The sequence below is a fragment of the Ovis canadensis genome, chromosome 14 (genome assembly GCF_042477335.2).
Source record: "Ovis canadensis isolate MfBH-ARS-UI-01 breed Bighorn chromosome 14, ARS-UI_OviCan_v2, whole genome shotgun sequence".
NCBI classification, from domain to species: domain Eukaryota; kingdom Metazoa; phylum Chordata; class Mammalia; order Artiodactyla; family Bovidae; genus Ovis; species Ovis canadensis.
In genome coordinates, this window is record NC_091258.1 from 27,122,769 (window position 1) to 27,143,028 (window position 20,260).

Here is a 20,260-nt window from a genome sequence, read left to right on the forward strand (position 1 = left end):
GCGGCGCGGCAGGGCCGGGGCGGAGGCGGGGGCGGGGCCGCGGGCCACGCCCAGGACAGGTGCGCGGGCCGCGGGGGAGGGAGCGCGTGGCTGCGTGTCCAGCCCACGGGACTTCCCTGGCGCGCGCCATGAGTCATGCCGACCCCGAGACCTGGCGCGCCCACTAGCCGTGGACTGAAGGGCGGAGGTCAGGGCTGGGCAAAAGCCGAGCTGGGCTCAGTCCACCCTGTGGTTCGAGCTTAAACAGAGTCTAGCTTCAGAGAACCTGCTCCAGCCAGTTACAAGCCCGCTCCGCCTCCTGCGCAAACCCGCAAAGGTAGGTTTGATGAGCGCCAGCCCTGAACTCCAGAGCTGACCCTGCTGACCCGCTAGAGTGGTGACCAGGGGCTCGACCGGCCTCGGGGAGAGCGGCCCTCTCCCAGTGGGAGGGGACCCAAAAGAGACAGTACTTTGGCAGTTGGCTCCAGAAAGCTCATTTGGTGGGAGAAAGGACACCACCTGACATTCCGGAGTTCCTAGGGTTCAGACAGGCAGTTGTGGGAAGTGGAGTGAGAGGGCAGTGCCTGCGCCCGCTGCCGCAGCCTAGTCTGTGAGACCCAGACAGCCTCAACTTCTGCGTCTTTTGGAGTTTTCAGTGCCACCAAAAGACGGCCATGCCTGCATGTCTGGTACCTCCTGATGTGGACATTTTATGAGTTCAAGGGTCCCTCTCTGGCGGGGGTGGAGGAACACACTGCCAGGCCCCTGAGAACCGCTTAGGCACTTCCCTGGCTGTGCAGCAGGCCTGCCTTGAGAGGCGCAGGCACCATGTGCAGCCGAGTGCTTTGCCAGCCAGGAGCCTGGGGGTGAGTGGAGGTGGTGAAGAGCCCACAGAGGAGCCTCAGAGAGACGTGGGGAGGGAGGCCTGAGTCACGCCAGGTCTTATATGCCTTCAGTTTTGCAGAAAAGAAAACGTGCTGAAGTAGGCGGCAGGGGGGACCGGGACCGGGCTGGCACTTCCAGCCTCATTCAGGGTGTCTGTTGCTTGGTTGAACAGACAGGTGGGGCACAGATGGGAGAAGATGCCTGTCTCTCCCATCACCTGGCTTACCACCGGTTGCCACTCACATGCATTTCGGAGAACATGTGGCTGCCTTCTGCTTGTGTGTTTCTCCTGTGGCCTCAAGCTTTCCATGTGTACCTTCCCTTCCTTTTTGTCTTCCCAGACGTAGATAACACTTGCAGATCCCCGAGCCAGCCCTGCACTCACACTGTCCTTCCTTGCCCAGTAAACCACTGTGTGGCCGCCCCAGGTTGACCTTGGTCCCCAGAGGGACTGGCGCACTCCCATGGGGAACCAGCTGATCTCACCCAGGAAACACCCCAGGGATTTTGAGGACCCTAGATCACCTCTGGGGTGGGGTGCTCCTTTCCGAGGGCTGCCGTGAGCACTGACCCAAAGGGAAGTTTGAGGTCCCTGCGTACTGCTCAGAACTGCCCTCCTGTGGTCACACAGACTCCCTGTTCGGCTGTGACTCACAGGGTTGTGTCCGGGCCAGGCTGGAGTAGGACTCACAGAGGAAAACCCACGTGTCCGCTCTGCTCACACCCGTGCAGCCCTGGGAGGTCGGTGGCAGTGCCCCCTCACCCTGCTCTGTGTCGTCTGTCTTCAGTATGACTACCTTGCCTTGCAGCTAGGCCCCATGCTGTGCTGTCGGAAGCCCACTCCCCCTGGCCTCCTGGAATGGTGCTCCCTGTCAGAGCAGGACCTGCAGGGACCCCAGGGTCTGCCCTTGACGCTTGGTGATGTCTGCTTGTGGCCACACGCCCGCTTGCCTCTATCAGACACTGAGCCAGCAGAGCCCAGGTAAGATTGTTACAATTCCTCCTACATTGGTGTTCTCTTTCTTTTACAGGTATGTTTTGTTCTTTTCTGTGCTTTACAATGTGGTTCTGGGCTTGTGCACCTGTATTCTGTTAAGCCTGGATTTTCTACTAACTGGGCTTCCTGGCCCAATGTTTAAAGCCCATCCCTGTTAGATGCAGCCAAGGGCTGGAGAGGTGGGACGCTCTCGCCCTCCCCCACAGCGCCTGGGCGAGGTTGGGTCTGTGGTTGGGGGTTAGCAGGACCTGTCAGATTAGATGGAAAAGTGTCAGGTGTGGTCCGGGCATGCCCGTCCCCGGGGACACCTGGGTGAAGGGACCTGGCCCCGCAGTGGGCCTGGCTCTGGGGCTCAGAATGGCACTCAGAACCTGGCCTTGCAGCTGGGGCTCGGCTATCCCAGGACTCGGGGCACTTGCCCTGGTGGCGTGGCCCCTGTGTCGGTGTGTGGTGTATTTGTCATGAGGGCGTGGCTGTGACAGCCTGCCTTGGAGCATCCTCGTGGCCGGCCAAAGTCACGGACCCAGTGCTCTGGCTCAGGCTGGTGGCCAGCGTGTGTGTGGTCACCCCCAGAAGGGGCTCACAGCTGCTGACAGCTGCAGGACCCCTCTAGAGGGCTGGTTCTTAAATGGGGGGAGGGGCTCACATGCTGCGTGACACGGGGTTTCTGGGAGGGGACCCTGGCCTTCACCCACAGCTGTGACCCCCAGCGGGTGTGTCACCAGGCACTGAGCCTCGCAGGTGATGCGGGGCTGAGGAGGGCTGCACACGTGTGCATGCAATGCTCGGGTGTGTGCAGGCCTGCACTCTGGCGTGCACACGAGTGATGCTGCAGGGGCTGTGCTGGGTGTCACTGCGGTCGGGCTTCTGCAGGTGGGCCGGGGTTTGCAGGGGAGTGTCTGCTGGTGCACAGCCGAATTCCCAACTCTGGGCCCCATGGCACCCTCTCAGAGCCCCTTCCCCGTCTGGGCCCTCGTTCCCGGCGGCTTGTGGGAGAGGCCTGAGGGCCATGGGGCACAGCTCTCTTCTCTGTGATTGTGAGGGCTGCTCCTCCTGATGGGGTCCCAGCCCTGGCAGCTGGCTGGGCCAGAGAACAGGGCTCAGCATGGGTTCTGGGTGCGAAAGCTTGCTGCCGGCTGGTGCTGATCACATGCTGCTGGGGATGTGTTCTCAGGCCCACCGTGTGGAGGTGTCTTTGGGCCTGTCAGTCTGAGCTGCCTTATCGTGAGGGAGTTCAAGGCTCCTTCCAGGGAGTATGTTTCGTGGGCAGACGCGCGGTGCTCGGGTATGTCAGAGAGTCTAGAAGGAGGCGCTATAGCCTGGGCGTCACCCCCGGGGACTGCCAGCCTGCGGTGGCCGGGAGCCCTTGGTCCTGTGCTGACATGGTGGGTGCTGAGGCCTCTACAGGGTGAGACTCGGGGACAGACACCCGGGTGTTGCCTCCTGGAGGGCACTGTGAGGTCAGGACCTGTGGCTGACCAGCCTGGCTGTGTCCAGGAGGGGAGAACGTAGTTGCTGCCAGCCCTGCTCCCAGGGCTGGAGGCTGAACTGGGGCTGGGACATGGGCCCAATGACCCCAGAACCACACGTGTCCTGGATACAACATGCTGGCAGCTCTGGGGTGGTGGGGGGGAGGAAGCGAAGGTCCTAGATGGGGGCAGGGTGGCCAGCCCCAGAGGGGTCAGGGTTGACGACTGCCGGGGGCAGGGGAGGGTCGTGGCGGAGTGAGGTGGCTGGGCTGGTGGGGGGAGGACGCGGGGCAGCGTCTGCACCTAGCTTCTGGAGCTGGGTGGTCCTCGCGCTGCCCCCGCTGGCTCCAGGCCCCGGGGGACTGGCCAGGGCCACCCTGAGGCTCCCCTACTGCGCATGGGGGCCTGAATCCCAGCCCCTCAGCCTCCTGTAGGAGGGGCACTTCAGCCACACGCTTCCTTTCCCGCCAGCCCCGGGGAAGCTGATGCTGGGCCTGGGTGGCCCCGGGATCACGTCACGGCCTCATCTGGAAGGCAGCAGGAAGGACAGGCTGGCAGGCAGCGTCTGTGGCCAGTGGGGTCAGAGGGTGGTCAGTGGGGGGCAGGGTGCTGGTGGCTCCTGAGGAAGGCTTTCTATAGGCTGGCTGTGCCCCAGGCAGGACGGTCCTCTCATGGAGGCCTCTGCTTGTCTGCCCTGCCACGGTCAGCGGGAGCCTCACCTTCTCCTGAGGGGCAGGGTCCAGGGCACAGCTAGGGGAGGCAGGCAGGGACAGCTCGGCAGCGCACCAGGACCCTGACCACACGGGGTGCTCATCATGTTTTAAAGGCCCGTGGTGACTTGGAAACAGCAGGGGGGTCCTGGTATTTATGTTGGCCTGAGACCACTGTCCCTGGATGGATGTCTGAGAGGAGGGCTGGCTCCTGGGCTGCAGTGAGGGCGCATGCTGAGGGCACAGCCTGGCAGGCTGCCTGGGGAGGCTGTGGGAGTCTCAAAGGTGGAAATCCTTGGGGAAGGACACACGACCACAGGCCTGCAGCAGAGGACGGCCTCCTGACCCCACTCCAGCCCTCTGCTGTTAATATTTGCTGAAAGAAATGCACTGGTCAGGCCGCTTGAGATGCTTTGAAATGTTTTATTTAAATTTTTTTTTTTTAAGACAGCAATAATTTACGCCAGGAACCAAACGAAGGTGCCAGTGAGCATTTTCTGGCCTGACCAGCCACTGCCCCGGCCCCTGCCTTCTGCCTGGGCCAGGAGGCTGTCAGCTTCAGAACAGTGACAGCGGGGCTGAGGCCAGGACCCAGGCGGGAGGCCAGGAGCAGACCCGGCTGCCTCCACAAGTGGCCAGACACTGGGATTTCTTCTGGCTGATCACAGGGGGCCTGGGGAAAGGCGAGGTGGCCTAGGGATGTGGTCACCTTGGTCCCCACACACAGCCATTGTCCCGTCTCTCCCTTCCTTCCCCCACCTATCCCACAACCGTTCATTTTTGATTGTTTTTTTTAAAAAATATAATTTTGTAAATGTTCCATAAAAATACTATTGTTCCTAGTCAAACACAGATATTGCAATATGAAGGGTAACTGCTTTGTCTTTGCTCTAGAAAACGTGAAAAGGTCATCACACCGGATAATATAGAAAAGTGTGGAACCTCTAGGTATCACAAAAGCCAGTACCGAGCGCGCGAGGGGGAAGCGTTGCTAGGTGCTGGGCCGGGCCCCTGCGCATCCCTGCTGGGTGGCGGGGCCTGAAGGGTCCTCTCTGCAGGGAGGACAGCATGGCTTTGAGACACGGACAGGGGCCGCACTCGCCGCCCCGCGAGGCCACGTGCTCAGCCCGAGCACCGAGGAGCCAGCGGCGCTCAGCAGGAGCGCAGGTGGTGGGGACGAGGCCTCTCCTCTGGCAGCGATGAGGTTCTGCCCAGCCCTCGAGGCGCCTTCCCAGGCGGGTCTGGGCGCAGGAGCTGGCGGGCTCTGTCCTTGGAGGCGGGAAGGCTCAGCCGGTGGTGGCACTGTCAGTTCTCGGAGAGAGACAGGGCCAGGGCGGCCTGGAAGGCAGCCTCCTCGTCAATGCTGTAGTCCTGGAAGACGGGGCGGAGCTGGGCGGGGCGCCGTGGCCTCTCAGGGCCACCCCCGCTCGCCACCCCAGCAGACCACTCGCCACCCCAGCAGACCGGCGTGCAGCCCCCCGCCCTGCCGCCGTTCAGCCTCACGGTCATGGGTCCTGGGCACCTCGTGGCAACTAGTGGGGGATGGTCTGGCTGCCCTGAGGATACCGCGCCCAGTGACGGAGGGCTGGACAGACTGTGTGCGGTGGCTGCGAGGAATAAGAGCTGTCCTTCCCCCCCCAGATTCCAGGACGGCGGAGTGGGGGAAGCCAGCACTCCTGTGTTTCTACCATCAGGACCAGGTGCGGGCGGAGCGGAGGCGGGAGCCTACAAGGCCGGGTGCCTGCAGGCTGGCAGGGGACGGGAAGAGCAGGCCTGGGGGTGCACCAGGAGGCGAGCATCTGCAGGCGGGATGTGGCTCTTTCCCAGTGGGCACTGGAGGGGCCCGTCCCCAAGGAAGGTCTGTCCCCAGGCCTCAGTGCAAAACCGGGGAGACGGTACCCCTGTGATGGCACCTCCCCCAGAGGCACCCCGAGTGAGGAGAGCTGGTTGGCCCGTGGGTGAGGGGCCCACTGCACAGCCCAGACCCCCCGGGCCTCTGGTGGCCTGCAAACCCGCCCACTACCAGCACCGGCGGTGGGGCGGGGCCAGGCGGGTCACCCACCACGAAAGTGTCATAGGAGAACTTGTGCCTGTGGAGCAGGTGCTGCAGGAAGTTGGCGCTCTTGTAGCTGGGGTCGCCCCAGGGCATGGCCGAGCAGATGGGGCACACCTGGGACAGAGTGGGGACGGTGAGCCCACGGGGCCTGGGAGGCCGTGCGCGTGGGGAGCAGGGTCCCGGGGGTGGGCAGGCTTACCACGCGGTTGGGGTCACTGCGGTGGTTGTCCACGCAGTGCTTCACCAGCTCCTGCTGGTCCAGGTTGCGGGCGCCACAGTAAGGGCAAGCGAAGGTGGACCTGTTGGGGACGGCGCTGGGGCGGGGACAGGGGGTGAGTGGTGCTGCCCCCCTTCCTATGGCCCAGCCGGCTCGCCCTCCCCCGCACTGTGGGCCCTGCTGTCGTGGAGCCTCTGCCCTCTGCACGTTCCATCAGGACCTCCCAGTCTCTCCTTCCTCGACGTGGCTGCCCGCCCAGAGTGGTGTCTGTCTGGCCCCAGCCTAAGGACTGCACTCCCACTGGGGGGTGACAGGTGGGCCGGGCCGGGCCCTCCTGGGTCCCCACCTGCAGGGGTTGAGGCCCTTCGCAGCTCCTCAGGGTGGAGCCACACTGCCCACCCTGTGACGTAGGCCAGAAACTGCCCCAGAGATTGACCTGCGTGGGGCCTACCTGGGGATGGGCTGGGACGTGGGCACCACAGGGACAAACTTGGGACAGTTGGCCATCTGCTCCTGGACCTTCACGCAGGAGGACACGTGCACTCTCATCTTGGCCAGCGTCACCTGGGAAGACAGAGGGCAGGGTCAGGGGGCGGGGGGCTGAGCCCCTGGCTCCTGACACCCCGGCCAGCACCCTGGCTGGAGAAGGAGGCCGATGCACCCAGGGCTGCAGAGCCGCACCCAGAAGCAGGCGCTCACAGCTCACACTGTGGTCATGCAGGGGGCAGGGGGGCCCTTGACGGGGCCCCTGGGGAGCTGGGGGACATGGGAGGGTTGTTTGTTTAACTGATTGATTGATTTGGCTGCTCTGGGTCTTAGTTGCCCCACTTGGGATCTTTAGCTGAGCCTTGTTGGATCTAGTTTCCTGACCAGGGGCCGAACCCGGGCCCCCTGCGTTGGGAGGGTGGAGTCTTAGCCACTGGACCACCAGGGAAGTCCCAGGGGAGGGTGTTTATTTGTGAAAAGTCACCCTTCTTAATGGGAGCCAGCAGACAAAATTCTAGGCAGTCAGATGTGCTTAGAATTCGTTACTAAGAAACAGAAAAACTAACGTGACACAGCCTTCGTGATTACCAGGTTGCCCGCTCCAGCCAGAGGCAGAACCAGCTCAACAGGGCAGGGCAGGAGCGCGCTGGCTGCCTGGGGCAGGCAGGAATGAGCAGAAGAAAGAGGCCCGGGCAGCCCTCCCAGGTGGCACAAACAGGAACCTCCAGGAGCGCCCACCCAGAGCCTGGGGTATAGGGGGTGGGCCTCCTGACACCGGCCTGGCCCTCCTCTGCCCAGGGCTGGGGACACTGCGTGAGGCCTGCCGCTCTGATCCTGCCTGCGTGGAAAGAACCATGACACAGACCAAGCGTAGGGCACCTCACGCTGCTCTTGGGCTGGGAGGGAGGGGCATGCGAGCCCGAAAGAGGCCCCTGGACATTCAGACCTTTGACCCTGGGGACAGAGCAACCAGGGCCGCTTCCTACTGTGATAACTCAGGAGAGTTAACCTGTTAACCTGAGCAATGGCAGAATCTGAAAACCTCCCTGCACGTTCTGCTTCCAGGCTGGGTCCCTTGAGAGGTGGTGTGCCTGCCTGCAGGAACAGCAGGTGTCGGGCGGGCTGGGGGGCTCAGGTGCTGGAGGGACAGTGGGCCTGGGCCTGCCTCAGTCACCACCTGCAGCGCGAGGGTCACTGGAGTGTTAGGCTGTGTCTAGGGTGGGCTCAGCTCAGCCCCCGTCCCTGCATCGGCCACAGCCCAGAGACTGGGCCACGCTCGGGAAGTGAGCGGAATGGCAGGTTGCTCAACAGAACTGGGGGGTGGCCTGCGCCTGGTTCCCCGATGCACCCTCTAGGAGCCCAGCCAGTACCTTCTTACTGCAGCCTCGGCAGGGTGCCTTGTAGGACGCGAGCTGCTTCTCCACGTGGGCAGCCTTGTCCACCTTCTTGGGGTCAAAGGGCAGGCGGCACAGCGGGCACAGAGGGGACGGCACCTGCAGGCAGGGCTGGAGGCACTCCCCACAGAACCTGCAGGGGGGACACGGGCCTGAGGGCTGTGAGCCCCTACGTCAGCAGGTGCTTCTGTGCGGGGCCTGTGGGCGGGGTGGGCACTGTCTGGCTGAAAGATGACCCTGTCCCTGCCCCATCATGGGCTCCTGAGCTGCAGCCGTGACCGCCTGTCCTGTGCTGGCCCCTAGACTTGGTCCCAGCAAGAGTGCTGGCTGCGGGAGGGCCAGGGCCCACCCTGTCCATCTCACTGCCACGGGTGACGACAACACCTCGGGGGCTCCAGGACAGCGTGGGAGACCCAGGAGGCCCTCCACCCACTAAGTCTGAGGGTAAAATCACTAACCCCCAGTGCTGAGAGGAAACCACAGGGCCCCAGGGCCCAGCACTCACTAGAAGGAGCAGGGCCAAGGCTGGCCAGGGAGCGTCACCAGTCTTGGGACATGCCCTGTCCCTAGGCAAGCAGGCCTCGGGCCCGGCCTGAGCAGAGGCAGGGTGGCAGAGGGGCTGTGCCCAGGTGCTCAGGCTCCTCTCGGCTCTGAGCTCTTATCCATGTCTCTGGAGGTGCTGTGTCCTGCACCCTCAGGTGCTTGGCCACAGCAGTTCGTGTTCACAACCAGCTCTGTGCTGTGGAAGAGCACACGCCGCAGGTCACACATTCTCAGCTGGGGCACAAGAGGGACCGAGAGCCTGATCTCAGGACCAGCTTGGTCTGGCCTTGTAGGAAGTGCCAAGGGGTCTGCTCAGCAGAGACTGGAGCCTCGTCCACAGCCCACAGGCTCAGCCCTGCGAGAAAGGGGGCTGCGGGCATTTCTGGGGGCACAGATGGCCCAGCAGAGTGCAGGGTCCCCATCCTTCCACCTCAGACTTTCACCTCTTCTCAGGAAGAGGCACCTGAGGCGATCCAGAGGCCCTTCTCCTGCATGCTGGCTCCCATGCAGCCACCTGTGTGATTTCAGTGAGGGATGTGTCCCCTGAGCCACAAGGAGATGGAGGAAGCTTGCAGAGTGCCAGGCTGAGGGTGTACTCAGGACAAACCAGCCTTGGGTCAGGAGAGGGGCGCCTGGTGGGGAGGGGAGGCGAGGAAGCTGCGGTTCCAGAAGGAGGACGAGCCCTGCCTGACCCGCCCACTACACTGCCAGCTCCTGTCTTACTCCCTAAGGAGCCGGGGGCAGAATGAAGTGCAGCATGGCCCCTGCCCTCGCAGGTGCACGGAGGCCTGGTTAGGGGGTGGGGGGTGGCCCGTCAGCTGGCCGGAGCCTCTTCTGCGTGGACCCATCACTCCAGTGCTGTCCCCACTGGTCACCCCCTGCACAGACCAGGGGAGCTGCCTGGGACCCAAGCCTCTCAGGCCACTGAGCCTGCGGACAGAGGCCTTGCGAACTCAGCAGAGAAGCCCGCTCCAGGCTGGTAAATGCTCGGCAGTTCCGGGTGTCTGCAGGCACTGGCCCACGGGTGTTGGGGGCTGTGGCCGCAGGAGGGGCCTCAGTGACAGGGGTGAGAGGCTGGCTTGGCCCAGCAGCCTGAGCTCTAGCCTCGGCTTTGCTGAACACCTGGGGATTGCCCTCGGCTGCCCCGATCTCCTTTCCCTTGTGCTGGAAGAGTAACAGCACCTATCTCCCAGGCCTCTGCAAGCAGGGAGGACTCAGACAATGTCTGTTACCAACATTCCCTCCGCATCTCCTTATGCACGAGTGTGCCAGTGTTTCTACAACTTCTGTTCGTTAACAGACTGCACGTGGGGACACTTAGGCGGGAGACAGTGTGACGGCACTACCAGAGAGGGCGGATGGACAGAAGAGGCACAGTGGCTGGGGGCAGCCCAGGCAGAACTCGGCCCAAATACACGGCACTAGGGGAGGCCTCGTCAGAGCGTCAGGAGCAGCCAGGTGGTTTCTGGTTCCAGGTGCAGCTTACTGCCCAGGGCATCCCCTGAGCATGGCAGATGACTGGCTTCTTCTGGGGACTTCCTGGGAGGGCTTCCACCGTCTCCACCGAGGAGCTCCCTTGCCTCTGGGCTCCTGCTGGAAAGCCCTCCCTGTGACCTGTCCCCTTCTGTCGGGTGCTGGAGCAGGAGTCCAGGCCCAGGCAGGGCTGCTGTCACCTCCAGAAAACCTATTTTGTGAAGGAAACTGCTTAGTCAGGTAGCGGTGGAGTGAGGCAGATAACCAGACCACCAGCAGACTTTTTAAAAGGAAAGGGGTGTCTTTAAATCTTTCGTGTTCGTTTGTGCTGTGGCTAAGTCGCTTCAGTCGTGTCCGACTCTGTGTGACCCCATAGACGGCAGCCCACCAGGCTCCTCCGTCCATGGGATTTTCCAGGCAAGAACACTGGAGTGGGTTGCCATTTCTTTCTCCAATGCATGAAAGTGAAGTCGCTTAGTCGTGTCCAACTCTTCGAGACCCCATGGACTACAGCCCACCAGGCTCCTCCGTCCATGGGATTTTCCAGGCCAGAGTACTGGAGTGGGGTGCCATTGCCTTCTCCTGTTTGTCTGCACACACGCCTTCAAAACATTGGAAAAGAAAACTTATAGAAAGTAGGCAGCAGAGATAACCAGCCAGGAGATTTACATCAGCAGTAGGGTCAGGAAGAAAATATCTCCAAGGCAGAAGCTGAAGAAGAGGCTGCTGCAGGACCAGCCTCAGGAACAGGAGCAGAGGGGTGTGATTCTGCCAAGAAAAGTGTGGGGAGAGGTTATCAAAGAATATGCTATCACAGCAGTTTGTGTAGTTCTGTATTCTAAAAAGATTTATTTGGGAAAAAAGGCTTGTGTCTAGGGCTGGGTGAGTGTTGATAGAAATCCTAAACCCAGGAAAGGCTTTCTAAAATTGGGCCCCAAGACAGGCTCTGCAGCTCTCTCAATGATTGGCTGGAAGAAGCTGAACACACAGTGACAACACCCACTGGTGCGTGTTGACGAGAGAGGTGCTGTTCAAAGGCTGCCCCTGCCAAAATGTCACAGACAGCATGAAAAAGTGAGGCCAGCGCCTTCAGGACTAGTCAGCAGCGTTTTCCCAGGGTGCGCAGGTGGGTGTCTGTGCTGCCTGCACTGTGTGTGCCTGAAGGCACTCCGACTCCTGACACTCCCGCAGCCTGAGGATACACAGCATACACACCTAGCAGTTCCAGTTCCCTCTTTGCGTCAAGAACCTCCTAGGCCAGCTGCCTTTGTTTGCAAAATGTTCTAGGGCCTCCTACTATCCTGGGTGCACCTCGGCCCCACCTCCTCAGCAACTCTGTGGGCAGCTAAGCCCTCCTGTCCCCTCTCCCACCCTGCTAATTTCACTCAAGAGCTGTGTTATTCAGCCTTCTGGAGTGTTGGAGACCATACACTCTGATCTCAGCCCCTCCCAAGCAGGCTGGCAGCTCCCAGAAGACATGAGTGCAGCTCTCTGCTGGGAGAAGAGCCACATCCTCAGGTTTGTGTTCCTGAAACAACTGGCCCAGGAGCAGCTTGAAACCCTAGCAAGGTGTGTGGCATCTGGTCCACCGAGGGCCAGCCTGCCTGGCTGCTCAGTGACCCATGGTGACCCAAGTTCTCCATCAAAACAAAACAGCACCAGACTCCAAGAAAGCCTTTGTCCAAACTTTAGGGAACTCCTCTCCTCTGCAGTCACGACAAGCTGACAGCGGATCCAAAAAATAGTTGACAGCAAAAGCCACAAAGCATTTATTTACAATTGCCCACCCCACTCTCCACTAGACCAGATGGAAGGCGACCGGCACAAAGGTCGCGCCCGCTGCCCTTTGAGTTCCCAGGGAGGCCCGCCGAGGCCGTCAGCGGCTCCTGGCACACGAGACCGGGCAGAGCTGCAGGTCGGCCCTGTCTGCCGACGGGGTGATCGGGGTCGAGCGCCCGGGGCGAGCGGGCAGGACGCTGGGCTGAGGCGGATGGACGTACCCAGAGGGCAGAAACGGCGCTGCGCGTGGAGCCCCTTGCCCCCCAAGTCCTCGCGTGCTGGGACTGCGCTGGGGTGGCCTCAGACCTCCCCGGGGCGGCGCCCGACCCCGCGGCCTCCCGGAGGCCAGCGCACTCACGTGTGGCCGCAGCTGCCGATGGCCACGGGCCGGTGGTAGACTTCCAGGCAGATGGGGCAGCTGTACTGCGCCTCCAGGGCGCTGTCGCCGCCAGCGGGCCCGCCCGGCGGCTGTCGCTGCTGAGCCGAGCCCACCAGGCTGCGGAACATCGCCATCCCGGGGCCCGGCCCGCTGCCGCCGCCGCCGCCGCCCCTGTCCCGGCTCGGCCTGCGCGTCACGGCCGCGCCGGCGCCAAGTTGACGTCACAAGGAGCGCCCGCCCCCGGTTCGAGCGTCACGGCTGCGCCGGCGTCGTGTTGACGTCATAGGGAGCGGCCGCCCCTCGCGCCGGCGCGTAGGTGACGTATCAGAATGCGCCCCGCCTCTGCCGTCGAAGCTGTCTGCTAAGCGACACGGCGCAGCCATGTGCGAGATGTCTGAGGAGTACCGGGAGTCCGCCCCCAAGGGGTCACCGCCGCCACGGCTTGGGTAAAAGTTGGGCAGCTGCACCCGCCGCTTCCTTTCCGATCCTCCAGCAGGGGGCGAGCCCTGCCCCGAGGGCCAGCCCGTACGCGCTTTGCGCTCAGTCTCGGGGGCCACGTTCCGGGAAGCCCTCAGACTGCCCAGGGCGGGTCCTGGGAGTCCAGGAATCTCTGGTGTGGGGTGGACCTCGCTCCTCAGCATCCGGGGAGTGCCTGGCAAGCCCGTGGTGAACACTTGGCGCGCTCGCACCTCTAATTTTTGTAGCCAGTGGAATTGTTCCGCCTCTGACCAAGCTGTCCTTACTTGGCGAGGAAAGTCGACCTGCCGGCCGCTTCTGCACTCTGGTTCCAGTTCTCCCCTCCAGCGCCTCCCAGAACTAGCTGTCTCTCTTCTCGTGCCAGCCCTGAGACAGAGCTAACTGAGCTGGCTTTGAAGAACTGAAATCCTCTTAGGGCTCTGGTATTTCCTCAGAGGGGTAGTCTGGAGAAGATACAAGGTCCGGTCTGTGAGGTGCAGGCTCCTTCCTCTCCCTCCCCAGCCCCACCATGGCCTCTCTGGTACAACAGCTTGGGATGAGAAACCGGCTGCCGCCTCCCCGAAGCCCCTGAGCGCATGTAATCAGTGTCCTGGTCTCTCTTCTCCCAATGCCTCAGAACCCGGGATCAGAAGTGTGTGAAGTGCAAGGAAGGCCTGCCTGTGGTGGTGATCCGGGCTGGAGACGCCTTCTGCAGGTGAGGCCTGGATGTGGGAGGTGACCCGGCACACACAGTCTCAGTAACCAGGACTGCCTCCATTTCTGCGGCTTGATTTCTTTCTTTTGAAAGCACTTTACTCCTAATGTCCAGGGGTGGGTGAGTGTGTGTGTATGGCTGTGGGTGTCGGTTCTTGTGTGAGTGCTGTTCTCCCATCATCCAGGCATGCATTAGGTGGCAGGAAAGTCCGGGTGGCACTTACAGAGAGAGTTGGGAGCGAAGGTGAAGAGGAGTGTGGTGCAGGCGAGAAGAGCTCCTCAGGGCAGCTGGAACATATTCAGGGGCAGCTTTCCTCAACTAAGACCTGATGGAGCCAAATAAAAAAATCTCCAAAGATGCCCCCACAGCTGGGAGGTCAGAACCCCCCCTTTCATCCCTCTCCCTCCGAGCTGTGGGGGCATCTTTGGAGATTTTTTATTTATTTGGCTCCATCAGGTCTTAGTTGAGGCATGTGGGATCTAGTTTCTTGACCAGGGATGGACCCCAGGCCCCTGCACTGGGAGCACAGACTCTTAGCCACTGGACCACCAGGGGCAATCTGCGGGGGGACCTCTGGACAGGAGCAGGGGCTGCTCCCAGCGAGGCCTACCATGCTCCGTCTGATCTGAAGCTGTCTGTGGCCCTGTCACATGGCCGTGAGTCATAACTTTCAGTGTCTGGTCATGTTCACAGGGTCCATAGGTCCACGGGTCAGGCTCGTCACCTGCTTTATGAAATTCAGGTGACGTGATGTGCATGGCAAACACGCTGAATTATTTGACCGGCTCACATTTTTTAATTGGTCTCCCAGAGTATCAGACTCTACTTACTAAGTTTCTGAAAAAGAAGCCAAAGGGATGGAATAAGTTGTTTTCTCCCAAACTTTCTCACAGTTGCCCATTTTTGCAGGGCCGAGTAGATTTGCTGTGTGCTGTCAGGAAATATGTTTTAGATATGAAAGTCACTGCTTTAACCACATAAGAGCCTCTTGGAGGTGCTGCTTGGAGAACTCTCCGATGAGGAGGAGAGAGGCCACAGTGACTCCTTCTGGGCCCAGGGCTCCCCTCCCCTGCTTGCTTAGTCTGGGAAGAGGTGATAGGCTGATCTTCCAGTTTGCAGATTTTGGCAGTCTGGGTTTTGAGCAAGTTCCTCACTGGTAGAGAAGGTCAGCATGTAGGAAGCCCTTGCCTCGCCTAACCAGAGGGAGAACGTGGTTTCCGGGGCCTCATGGTGCTTCAGGGGGCACGGGTGTGGCAGCTGCAGTGTCCTCTCTGCCACTGTGAGCATCCGTGTCTGCCCAAGGAACCTCCCGGGCCCTGACCGTCCAGGAGCCACCCCGTGGCGGATCCCTTGGGGTCCCTGGAACCTCAGGTGTTCTGCTGTTGAGTTACTGTCCACAAAGCCTCCACGGGGTGTTTGGTCAGCTCTTCATAAGCAGGGCCTGTTCTGTGTTGGGGACTGTTGTGACACTAGATCATCTGACCAGCAAGAAGGAAATGCTGCGGGGGCACAGCCCCAGGCTTGGCCGCTGTTTGGGGCAGCGCTGCTCCCCTCCGCTCAGATCCCTCTGCTCGGGCCCCTCTGCTCCACCTGCCTGCCTGCTGGGTTGCTGGGGAGGGAGCTTGCTTTCTCTCTGCTTGTCTCTCTTCTTTCTTCTCTTTCCTCCCTTCTTTCATCTTCTTCCTTTCTGTGTCTTTCTCTTCCTTTTTCCTTTCTTTTCTTTCTTTCTTTTTTTTTTTTTTTCCATTTCTACCCTCACCCATCTTTGGGTGCAGCTTTTAATGTCAAGACATTGCTTTAAGGGTGGAAGTTGCTAGAAGAAAATGTAACCTGGTGGGCTCTCAGGCTGTCAGCCTGTGAAGTGTTGGTGGGTGGCCTGGGCTGTGTTGCTGCAGCTCCTAGCGTTTGTGTTGCAGGGACTGTTTCAAGGCGTTGTACGTCCACAAGTTCAGGGCCATGCTGGGGAAGAACAGGCTGATCTTCCCAGGAGAGAAGGTAGGGTGTGGCACCCCCCTCGCAGGCGGCCTGTCCCAGCCGCATCGTGCCAGCCCCTCCCATGGGCGCACACCCAGACTCCTGGGGGACTCACATCCGGAGACATCCGTGGGTGGAGGGTGGGCCTTGTTGGAGGTGCAGTGCCTCCAGTGATGTTCCTTCTTCCTCAGGTGCTCTTGGCGTGGTCTGGGGGGCCTTCGTCCAGCTCCATGGTCTGGCAGGTCCTTGAGGTATGTCTCCACACCATCCTCCTGCTACGCCTAGCCAGGATCCAGTGTTGGGGGGCTAGCACCAAGGGACTCTTGCTTGGGCTGGAGAGAAAGGTCCCCTTCCCAGCCAGGATGCTCAGGGCTCTTAGATGTGGGCACGTGGACGCTGGCCCTGGAGTGGTGTAGGGAGTGCCCAGCCATGTCCGGGTTTAGTGCCCTGTCCCTTTGCTCGAATGCAGACATGCGTTGCTGGACAGCACCAGGCACCAGGGTGGCACCAGGGCAAAGCGCCCCTCGAGGCGTCCAGGGGCATTCTCCTGGTCCAGGGAGGGTGTCCGGAACAAGACAGTAAAAAAGCAAGAGCAGGTGCCCCAGGGACCTAAGGGCTCGGGGGGTCAGGGTGGCTTCCTTGAGCAGTTTAAGGCGGGGCTCGGAGGTCTCGGGGGTTGTCAGTGGAGAGACAAGGGGCATGGGGGCTGTGCTTTGGCCCATCCACAGGCCCACTTTGGGCACTGGAGGCAGTGGGACTCCTGGTAGCCCTGGGGTGCTTGGGAGGCCTTGACCCGCGTGGCACATACCTATACCGCTGCACACACTCTAAGGGGTGGTGGTGTGGCCTGTGCTGGGGCTTCCCGGAGGCGGCACTTCTGCGCTTGGTTTTCTGCCCTTGCCTCCTGGTGCCCTCAACCTGGCCAGAGGGTGTGAGACCACCCCCTCCCCGCCCCCGCCCGGCGGAGCTCTTCCCCGTGACTAGAGACGCCTTGCTGTCATGGTCTTTTCTTGCTCTGAGTGGTCTGAAGGGCTTGGCAGGGGCTTCTCAGGTGTTGCCAGGAGGCACAGACAGGCTTTGAGAGCAGGTTTTGCTTGGAGGGGGACAGAGGTACCCCAGGGAGTGCCGCTTTGAAGCGTGTTGGGCTGTGCCTCCTCCCCGTGGGCCTGCGTGGAGTCCAGCACAGCACAGGGGCACTGCTGCCCTTTCCTGGGGGCCCTCAGTCTGGAAGGAGCAGAGTCTCTGCAGCAAAGTGCCCGGTGGCTTCTGGCTTTGGAGCTGAGGCCCTATCACATCCCCCCAGGGCCTGAGTCGAGATTCTGCCAAGAGGCTGCGTTTCGTGCCAGGGGTTATCTACGTTGATGGTACGTCTCCTCCTGGGCCCTAGTGTTCAGGTGGGCCTGCTGACTGCTGGCACTGTGCCCACAGGAAGTCCTCCTAGGGGCGTTTGTCTGGAGACAGCGTGTCGGCAGACAGCACTGCTGCCATCCTGTCTCAGACCGTCCAGGGTTGGGCAGGAACGTCTGCTGAGTGTCCACCACGGGGTCCAGGGCACTGAGTGAGAAGGGCGAGTTCACTGCCTTAGGGGACCTGCCCTTCCGGCCTCCACCCCATGCCCAGAGAACTCACCAGCCACTCTGAAAATGCCCCCCGAGGAGACAGGTCAGCATTCAGAGACTGCTGCCCCCAGGACACAGGGCTGTTGGTCCTGACTACTGTCCGCATCTCTTTAAGCCTGACTCTGTTTTTCTGCTTGCGGGTCTCAGAGGGAGCCACCTGCGGCCAGAGCCCCGAGGACAGAGCGAAAACTCTGGCGGAGGTGAAGCTGGTCCTGCAGACCACTGGCTTCCCGTGGCACATTGTGGCCTTGGAAGAGGTGGGCAGGCCGTCCCTGTTCGAGGGCCTGGGGGTGAGCACTGGGTGCCTGAGGGGCATGGGTCTGCTTCCCCCACCTGGGGCGGGCCTCACGGCTCTGCCCTCCCGCAGGTGTTCAGCCTGCCACCCTCCGTGCTGCGCTGCTTTGCCCAGGAGCCAGTGGGGACGGAGAGCGCCTACAAGGCGGCTGTGGACAGCTTCCTGCAGCAGCAGCACGCACTGGGCGCCGATGGGGTGGAGTGGCAGAGCCAGCACTGTGCCCAGGACCCCCACAGCCCTGCTGGGCCACCCACGACTGCCCAGACCCAGGCGCTGTCCAGGTTGTTTGACTCAGTGAAGACGCTCACGGCCAAGGAGGAGCTTCTGCAGACCCTGCGGTGAGTCCGCCTCGCCCTGCCTCCCGAGTTGTGGGCCTGCCTCCCTGGGCTCCTGAGACCTCCCGCCTCAATCCACAGGACCCACTTGATTCTCCATGTGGCCCGGAACCACGGCTACTCCAAGGTCATGACGGGGGACAGCTGCACCCGCCTGGCCATCAAGCTCATGACCAGCCTGGCGCTGGGGAGAGGGGCCTTCCTTGCCTGGGACACGGTGCGCCTGCAAGCTGCCCAGGGGCCACCCAGGAGGCGGGGAGAGCTTGGGACCCCCCAGTGGGCAGTGACAGCCGAGTGCAGTGAGGAACACTATCCCCCTCACCGGCCCCAGGGCTTCTCAGATGAGCGACATGGCGACGTGGTGGTGGTACGGCCCATGCGCGAGCACACGCTGAAGGAGGTCGCCTTCTACAACCGCCTGTTTGCCGTACCCTCCGTCTGCACACCGGCCCTGGACACCAAGGTGGGCAGCGTGCACGCCCCTTGCCACAGTGGAGCCCGTGTGGGGCATCCCTGCACTCCCGGAGTGGGGTTTGTGGGGGTGGGGCGAGGGGCAGAGTGGGCTCTGTCAGGGTGTCTGATTGAACAGTGGGGGCGCTCTAGAAGTGGGGCGCCTGGTTTGCTCCACAGCAGACTCTCAGGGCTAATGCTGTGAAGCCCAGGGTCCACACTTCTCTGAGGTGGGGCCCCTCCCACAGCTGCCCCCTTGTCTCATTGCTCCTAGGCACCCGAGAAGGCCAGCATCCACCGGCTGATGGAGGCCTTCATCCTCAGACTGCAGGCCCAGTTCCCCTCCACAGTTAGCACCGTGTACAGGTGGGTGCGTGTAGGTACTGGGGGTGGGGGGGGCACTGGCGGGGTAGAGCACCCGGCCAGCAGTGTCTTAGAGCCCTGTCCCCACCCCTAGGACAAGCGAGAAGCTGGTCAAGGCCCCCAGGGACGGCTGTGTCGCCGGCCCCCGCTGCCTGCTCTGCATGTGCACGCTGGACGTCGACACCGCTGGTCTGTCCTCACCCTGCGCGGTGCTGGGGCGGGGCACCCGTGAGTGCTCTTGGGGTTTTGTGGGCCTGGAGGTCCCCTCAGCTCCTCTTTGTTTGCAGACAGCGCCACAGCTTTTGGGGCTCAGACCTCACATCTCCCCCAGATGCAGCCCCCTGTCACCCAGGCCGGGGTGGCTGCCGGGCCCTGCTGCTGTGCTGGAATGGGTGGGGGCCCCAGCTGCTACAGGGGGTGAGTCCCTGCCTCGTCCTGTCGTGCCCCCCACCCCGCTGTGGTCGGCATCTTGGGGTTGCACAGTGTGGGTGCGCCCTAGGGTCCTCACTGAGGCCCAGGCCAGGTGCTCAGTCCAGCGTGCTCTGCAGGGAGGACCCCCGGGCCCAGGTCATGGAGCAGCTGTGCTACGGCTGCCGAGTGAACATGAAAGACTTGGTGAGTGGCCATCTCTCTCCCGGGTGAGGGACAGGTGGGCACTGGCCAGCCTTGTGCTACGCAGCCCCTCGCCCGTGCTGACTCTCTGTTGCAGCCCTCCTTGGAGCTCTTGCCACCCTACATCCTGTCCGAGGCCCAGATCCGCAGCCAGAGGTACTGCCTGTTCTGCTGGGGGCGGGAGCATAGGAGGGGTCCTTCTGGGTGTCGGTTCCTACCATGCGGTTCCCCAGGGCCACAGCCGAGCAGGAGGTCCAGGAGTACCTGCTGGGGGACAGCGAAGACGAGGCCAGGACTGGCGAGAGCTGAGCTCGTGGACCAGCGCCGGGGACAGGAGACCCCTGGGAGCAGGAAGGCAGGCAAGGCTGAGCAGGCAGCATGTGATTGCCCCTTTGTATAAATAAAAACGTTTTAATTAGAAAACTACAGTACGCGTGGGGGTGGGGGACAACGGGAAGGGCTAGCAGTCCTCTGCCGGGGGGCCACGGCTTCCTGTGGCAGCAGCATCAGCCCGGGGCCTCGGCTCTGCCCGTGGCGGCTCTATTCCTTGTCGCGCGTCCACTTGATCATGGTCTCGGGCGAGCGGTACAGGAAAATGAGCTTGGCATAGAGCTCCTCCTCCAGCTCCAGCTCCCGCGTCTCCCGCACCAGGAAGATGTCCTGGCATAGCTTGAGGATGCGGTCCACGCACGGCAGCTCCTCAAACATGATGGAGTGCGAGATCTCGCTGAAGAAGCCGCGCACGAACTTGCCGATGACCAGCACGATGGACACGTACAGCCCCATGATGCTGGGGGCAGGTGGGTGGGCAAGTGAGCCTCAGGGCTGCCGCTGGCCTGCAACCCGCCCCAACCTGCCCCCTGGCCCCGCCACACTCACCCGTAGCCGGCCAGGAAGCCCAGGCTGGGTGGGCTGACCTTGTCACTAAAGATGACCATGGGCAGTAGGTTGCAGTTGGCCTGGCAGTCCTGCAGCTCAATGACCCACCACTCGAGGAAGCCAGCTGCCCCTGTGCCCACACGCTCCCTGCGCAGCTGGATACGCACGCCGAGGTAGTCAGCCTCCTCATCTAGG

General features: G+C 61.9%; 3 protein-coding genes across 10 annotated transcripts in view; 1 reads left to right on the forward strand and 2 right to left on the reverse strand.

Moving 5' to 3' along the window:
* The first annotated feature begins 16 nt into the window (after positions 1 to 16).
* CTU2 (cytosolic thiouridylase subunit 2) lies at positions 17 to 19,609 on the forward strand. Of its 2 annotated transcripts, XM_069552664.1 has the most exons (16): positions 17 to 316; positions 1,674 to 1,846; positions 13,461 to 13,538; positions 15,455 to 15,533; positions 15,704 to 15,763; positions 16,816 to 16,876; positions 17,279 to 17,388; positions 17,499 to 17,764; positions 17,843 to 17,978; positions 18,093 to 18,224; positions 18,486 to 18,577; positions 18,669 to 18,763; positions 18,862 to 18,991; positions 19,123 to 19,189; positions 19,284 to 19,342; positions 19,420 to 19,609. In XM_069552664.1, the coding sequence occupies exons 2-16, from the start codon at positions 1,683 to 1,685 to the stop codon at positions 19,493 to 19,495; spliced, it is 1,605 nt and encodes a 534-aa protein (XP_069408765.1). In that variant the 5' UTR covers positions 17 to 316; positions 1,674 to 1,682; the 3' UTR covers positions 19,496 to 19,609. The 2 variants fall into 2 exon arrangements, with proteins under 2 accessions (XP_069408765.1, XP_069408766.1); XM_069552665.1 differs by lacking the exons at positions 17 to 316; positions 1,674 to 1,846 and adding an exon at positions 12,058 to 12,813.
* On the reverse strand, positions 4,444 to 13,864 carry RNF166 (ring finger protein 166). Its single transcript, XM_069552666.1, has 7 exons — positions 13,762 to 13,864; positions 12,347 to 13,287; positions 8,170 to 8,326; positions 6,765 to 6,877; positions 6,296 to 6,410; positions 6,103 to 6,210; positions 4,444 to 5,411 (listed from the first exon to the last, which is right to left on the reverse strand). Exons 2-7 carry the CDS (start codon positions 12,499 to 12,501, stop codon positions 5,346 to 5,348), a joined length of 714 nt encoding a protein of 237 aa, XP_069408767.1. The 5' UTR covers positions 12,502 to 13,287; positions 13,762 to 13,864; the 3' UTR covers positions 4,444 to 5,345.
* PIEZO1 (piezo type mechanosensitive ion channel component 1 (Er blood group)) overlaps positions 19,578 to 20,260 on the reverse strand; it is a 56,970-nt gene continuing 56,287 nt past the window's right edge. For all 7 annotated transcript variants that reach the window (XM_069552663.1, XM_069552662.1, XM_069552661.1 and 4 more), the window contains 2 exons: positions 20,066 to 20,255; positions 19,578 to 19,976 (listed from right to left, as the gene is read on the reverse strand). In XM_069552663.1, the coding sequence (XP_069408764.1) occupies positions 19,727 to 19,976; positions 20,066 to 20,255 (440 nt within the window). In that variant the 3' untranslated portion in view covers positions 19,578 to 19,726. The remainder of the gene's footprint in view (positions 19,977 to 20,065; positions 20,256 to 20,260) is intronic.

Coding starts and splice junctions, on each gene's coding strand:
- CTU2 (XM_069552664.1), top strand. CDS start 1,683: ATGCTGTGCTGTCGGAAGCCCACTCCCCCTGGCCTCCTGGAATGGTGC. Junction 1,847..13,460: donor ACTGAGCCAGCAGAGCCCAG/GTAAGATTGTTA, acceptor CCAATGCCTCAG/AACCCGGGATCAGAAGTGTG. Junction 15,764..16,815: donor TGGTCTGGCAGGTCCTTGAG/GTATGTCTCCAC, acceptor ACATCCCCCCAG/GGCCTGAGTCGAGATTCTGC.
- RNF166 (XM_069552666.1), bottom strand. CDS start 12,501: ATGGCGATGTTCCGCAGCCTGGTGGGCTCGGCTCAGCAGCGACAGCCG. Junction 8,327..12,346: donor ATCGGCAGCTGCGGCCACAC/GTGAGTGCGCTG, acceptor TCCCCCCTGCAG/GTTCTGTGGGGAGTGCCTCC. Junction 6,411..6,764: donor ACGTCCCAGCCCATCCCCAG/GTAGGCCCCACG, acceptor TCCCCGCCCCAG/CGCCGTCCCCAACAGGTCCA.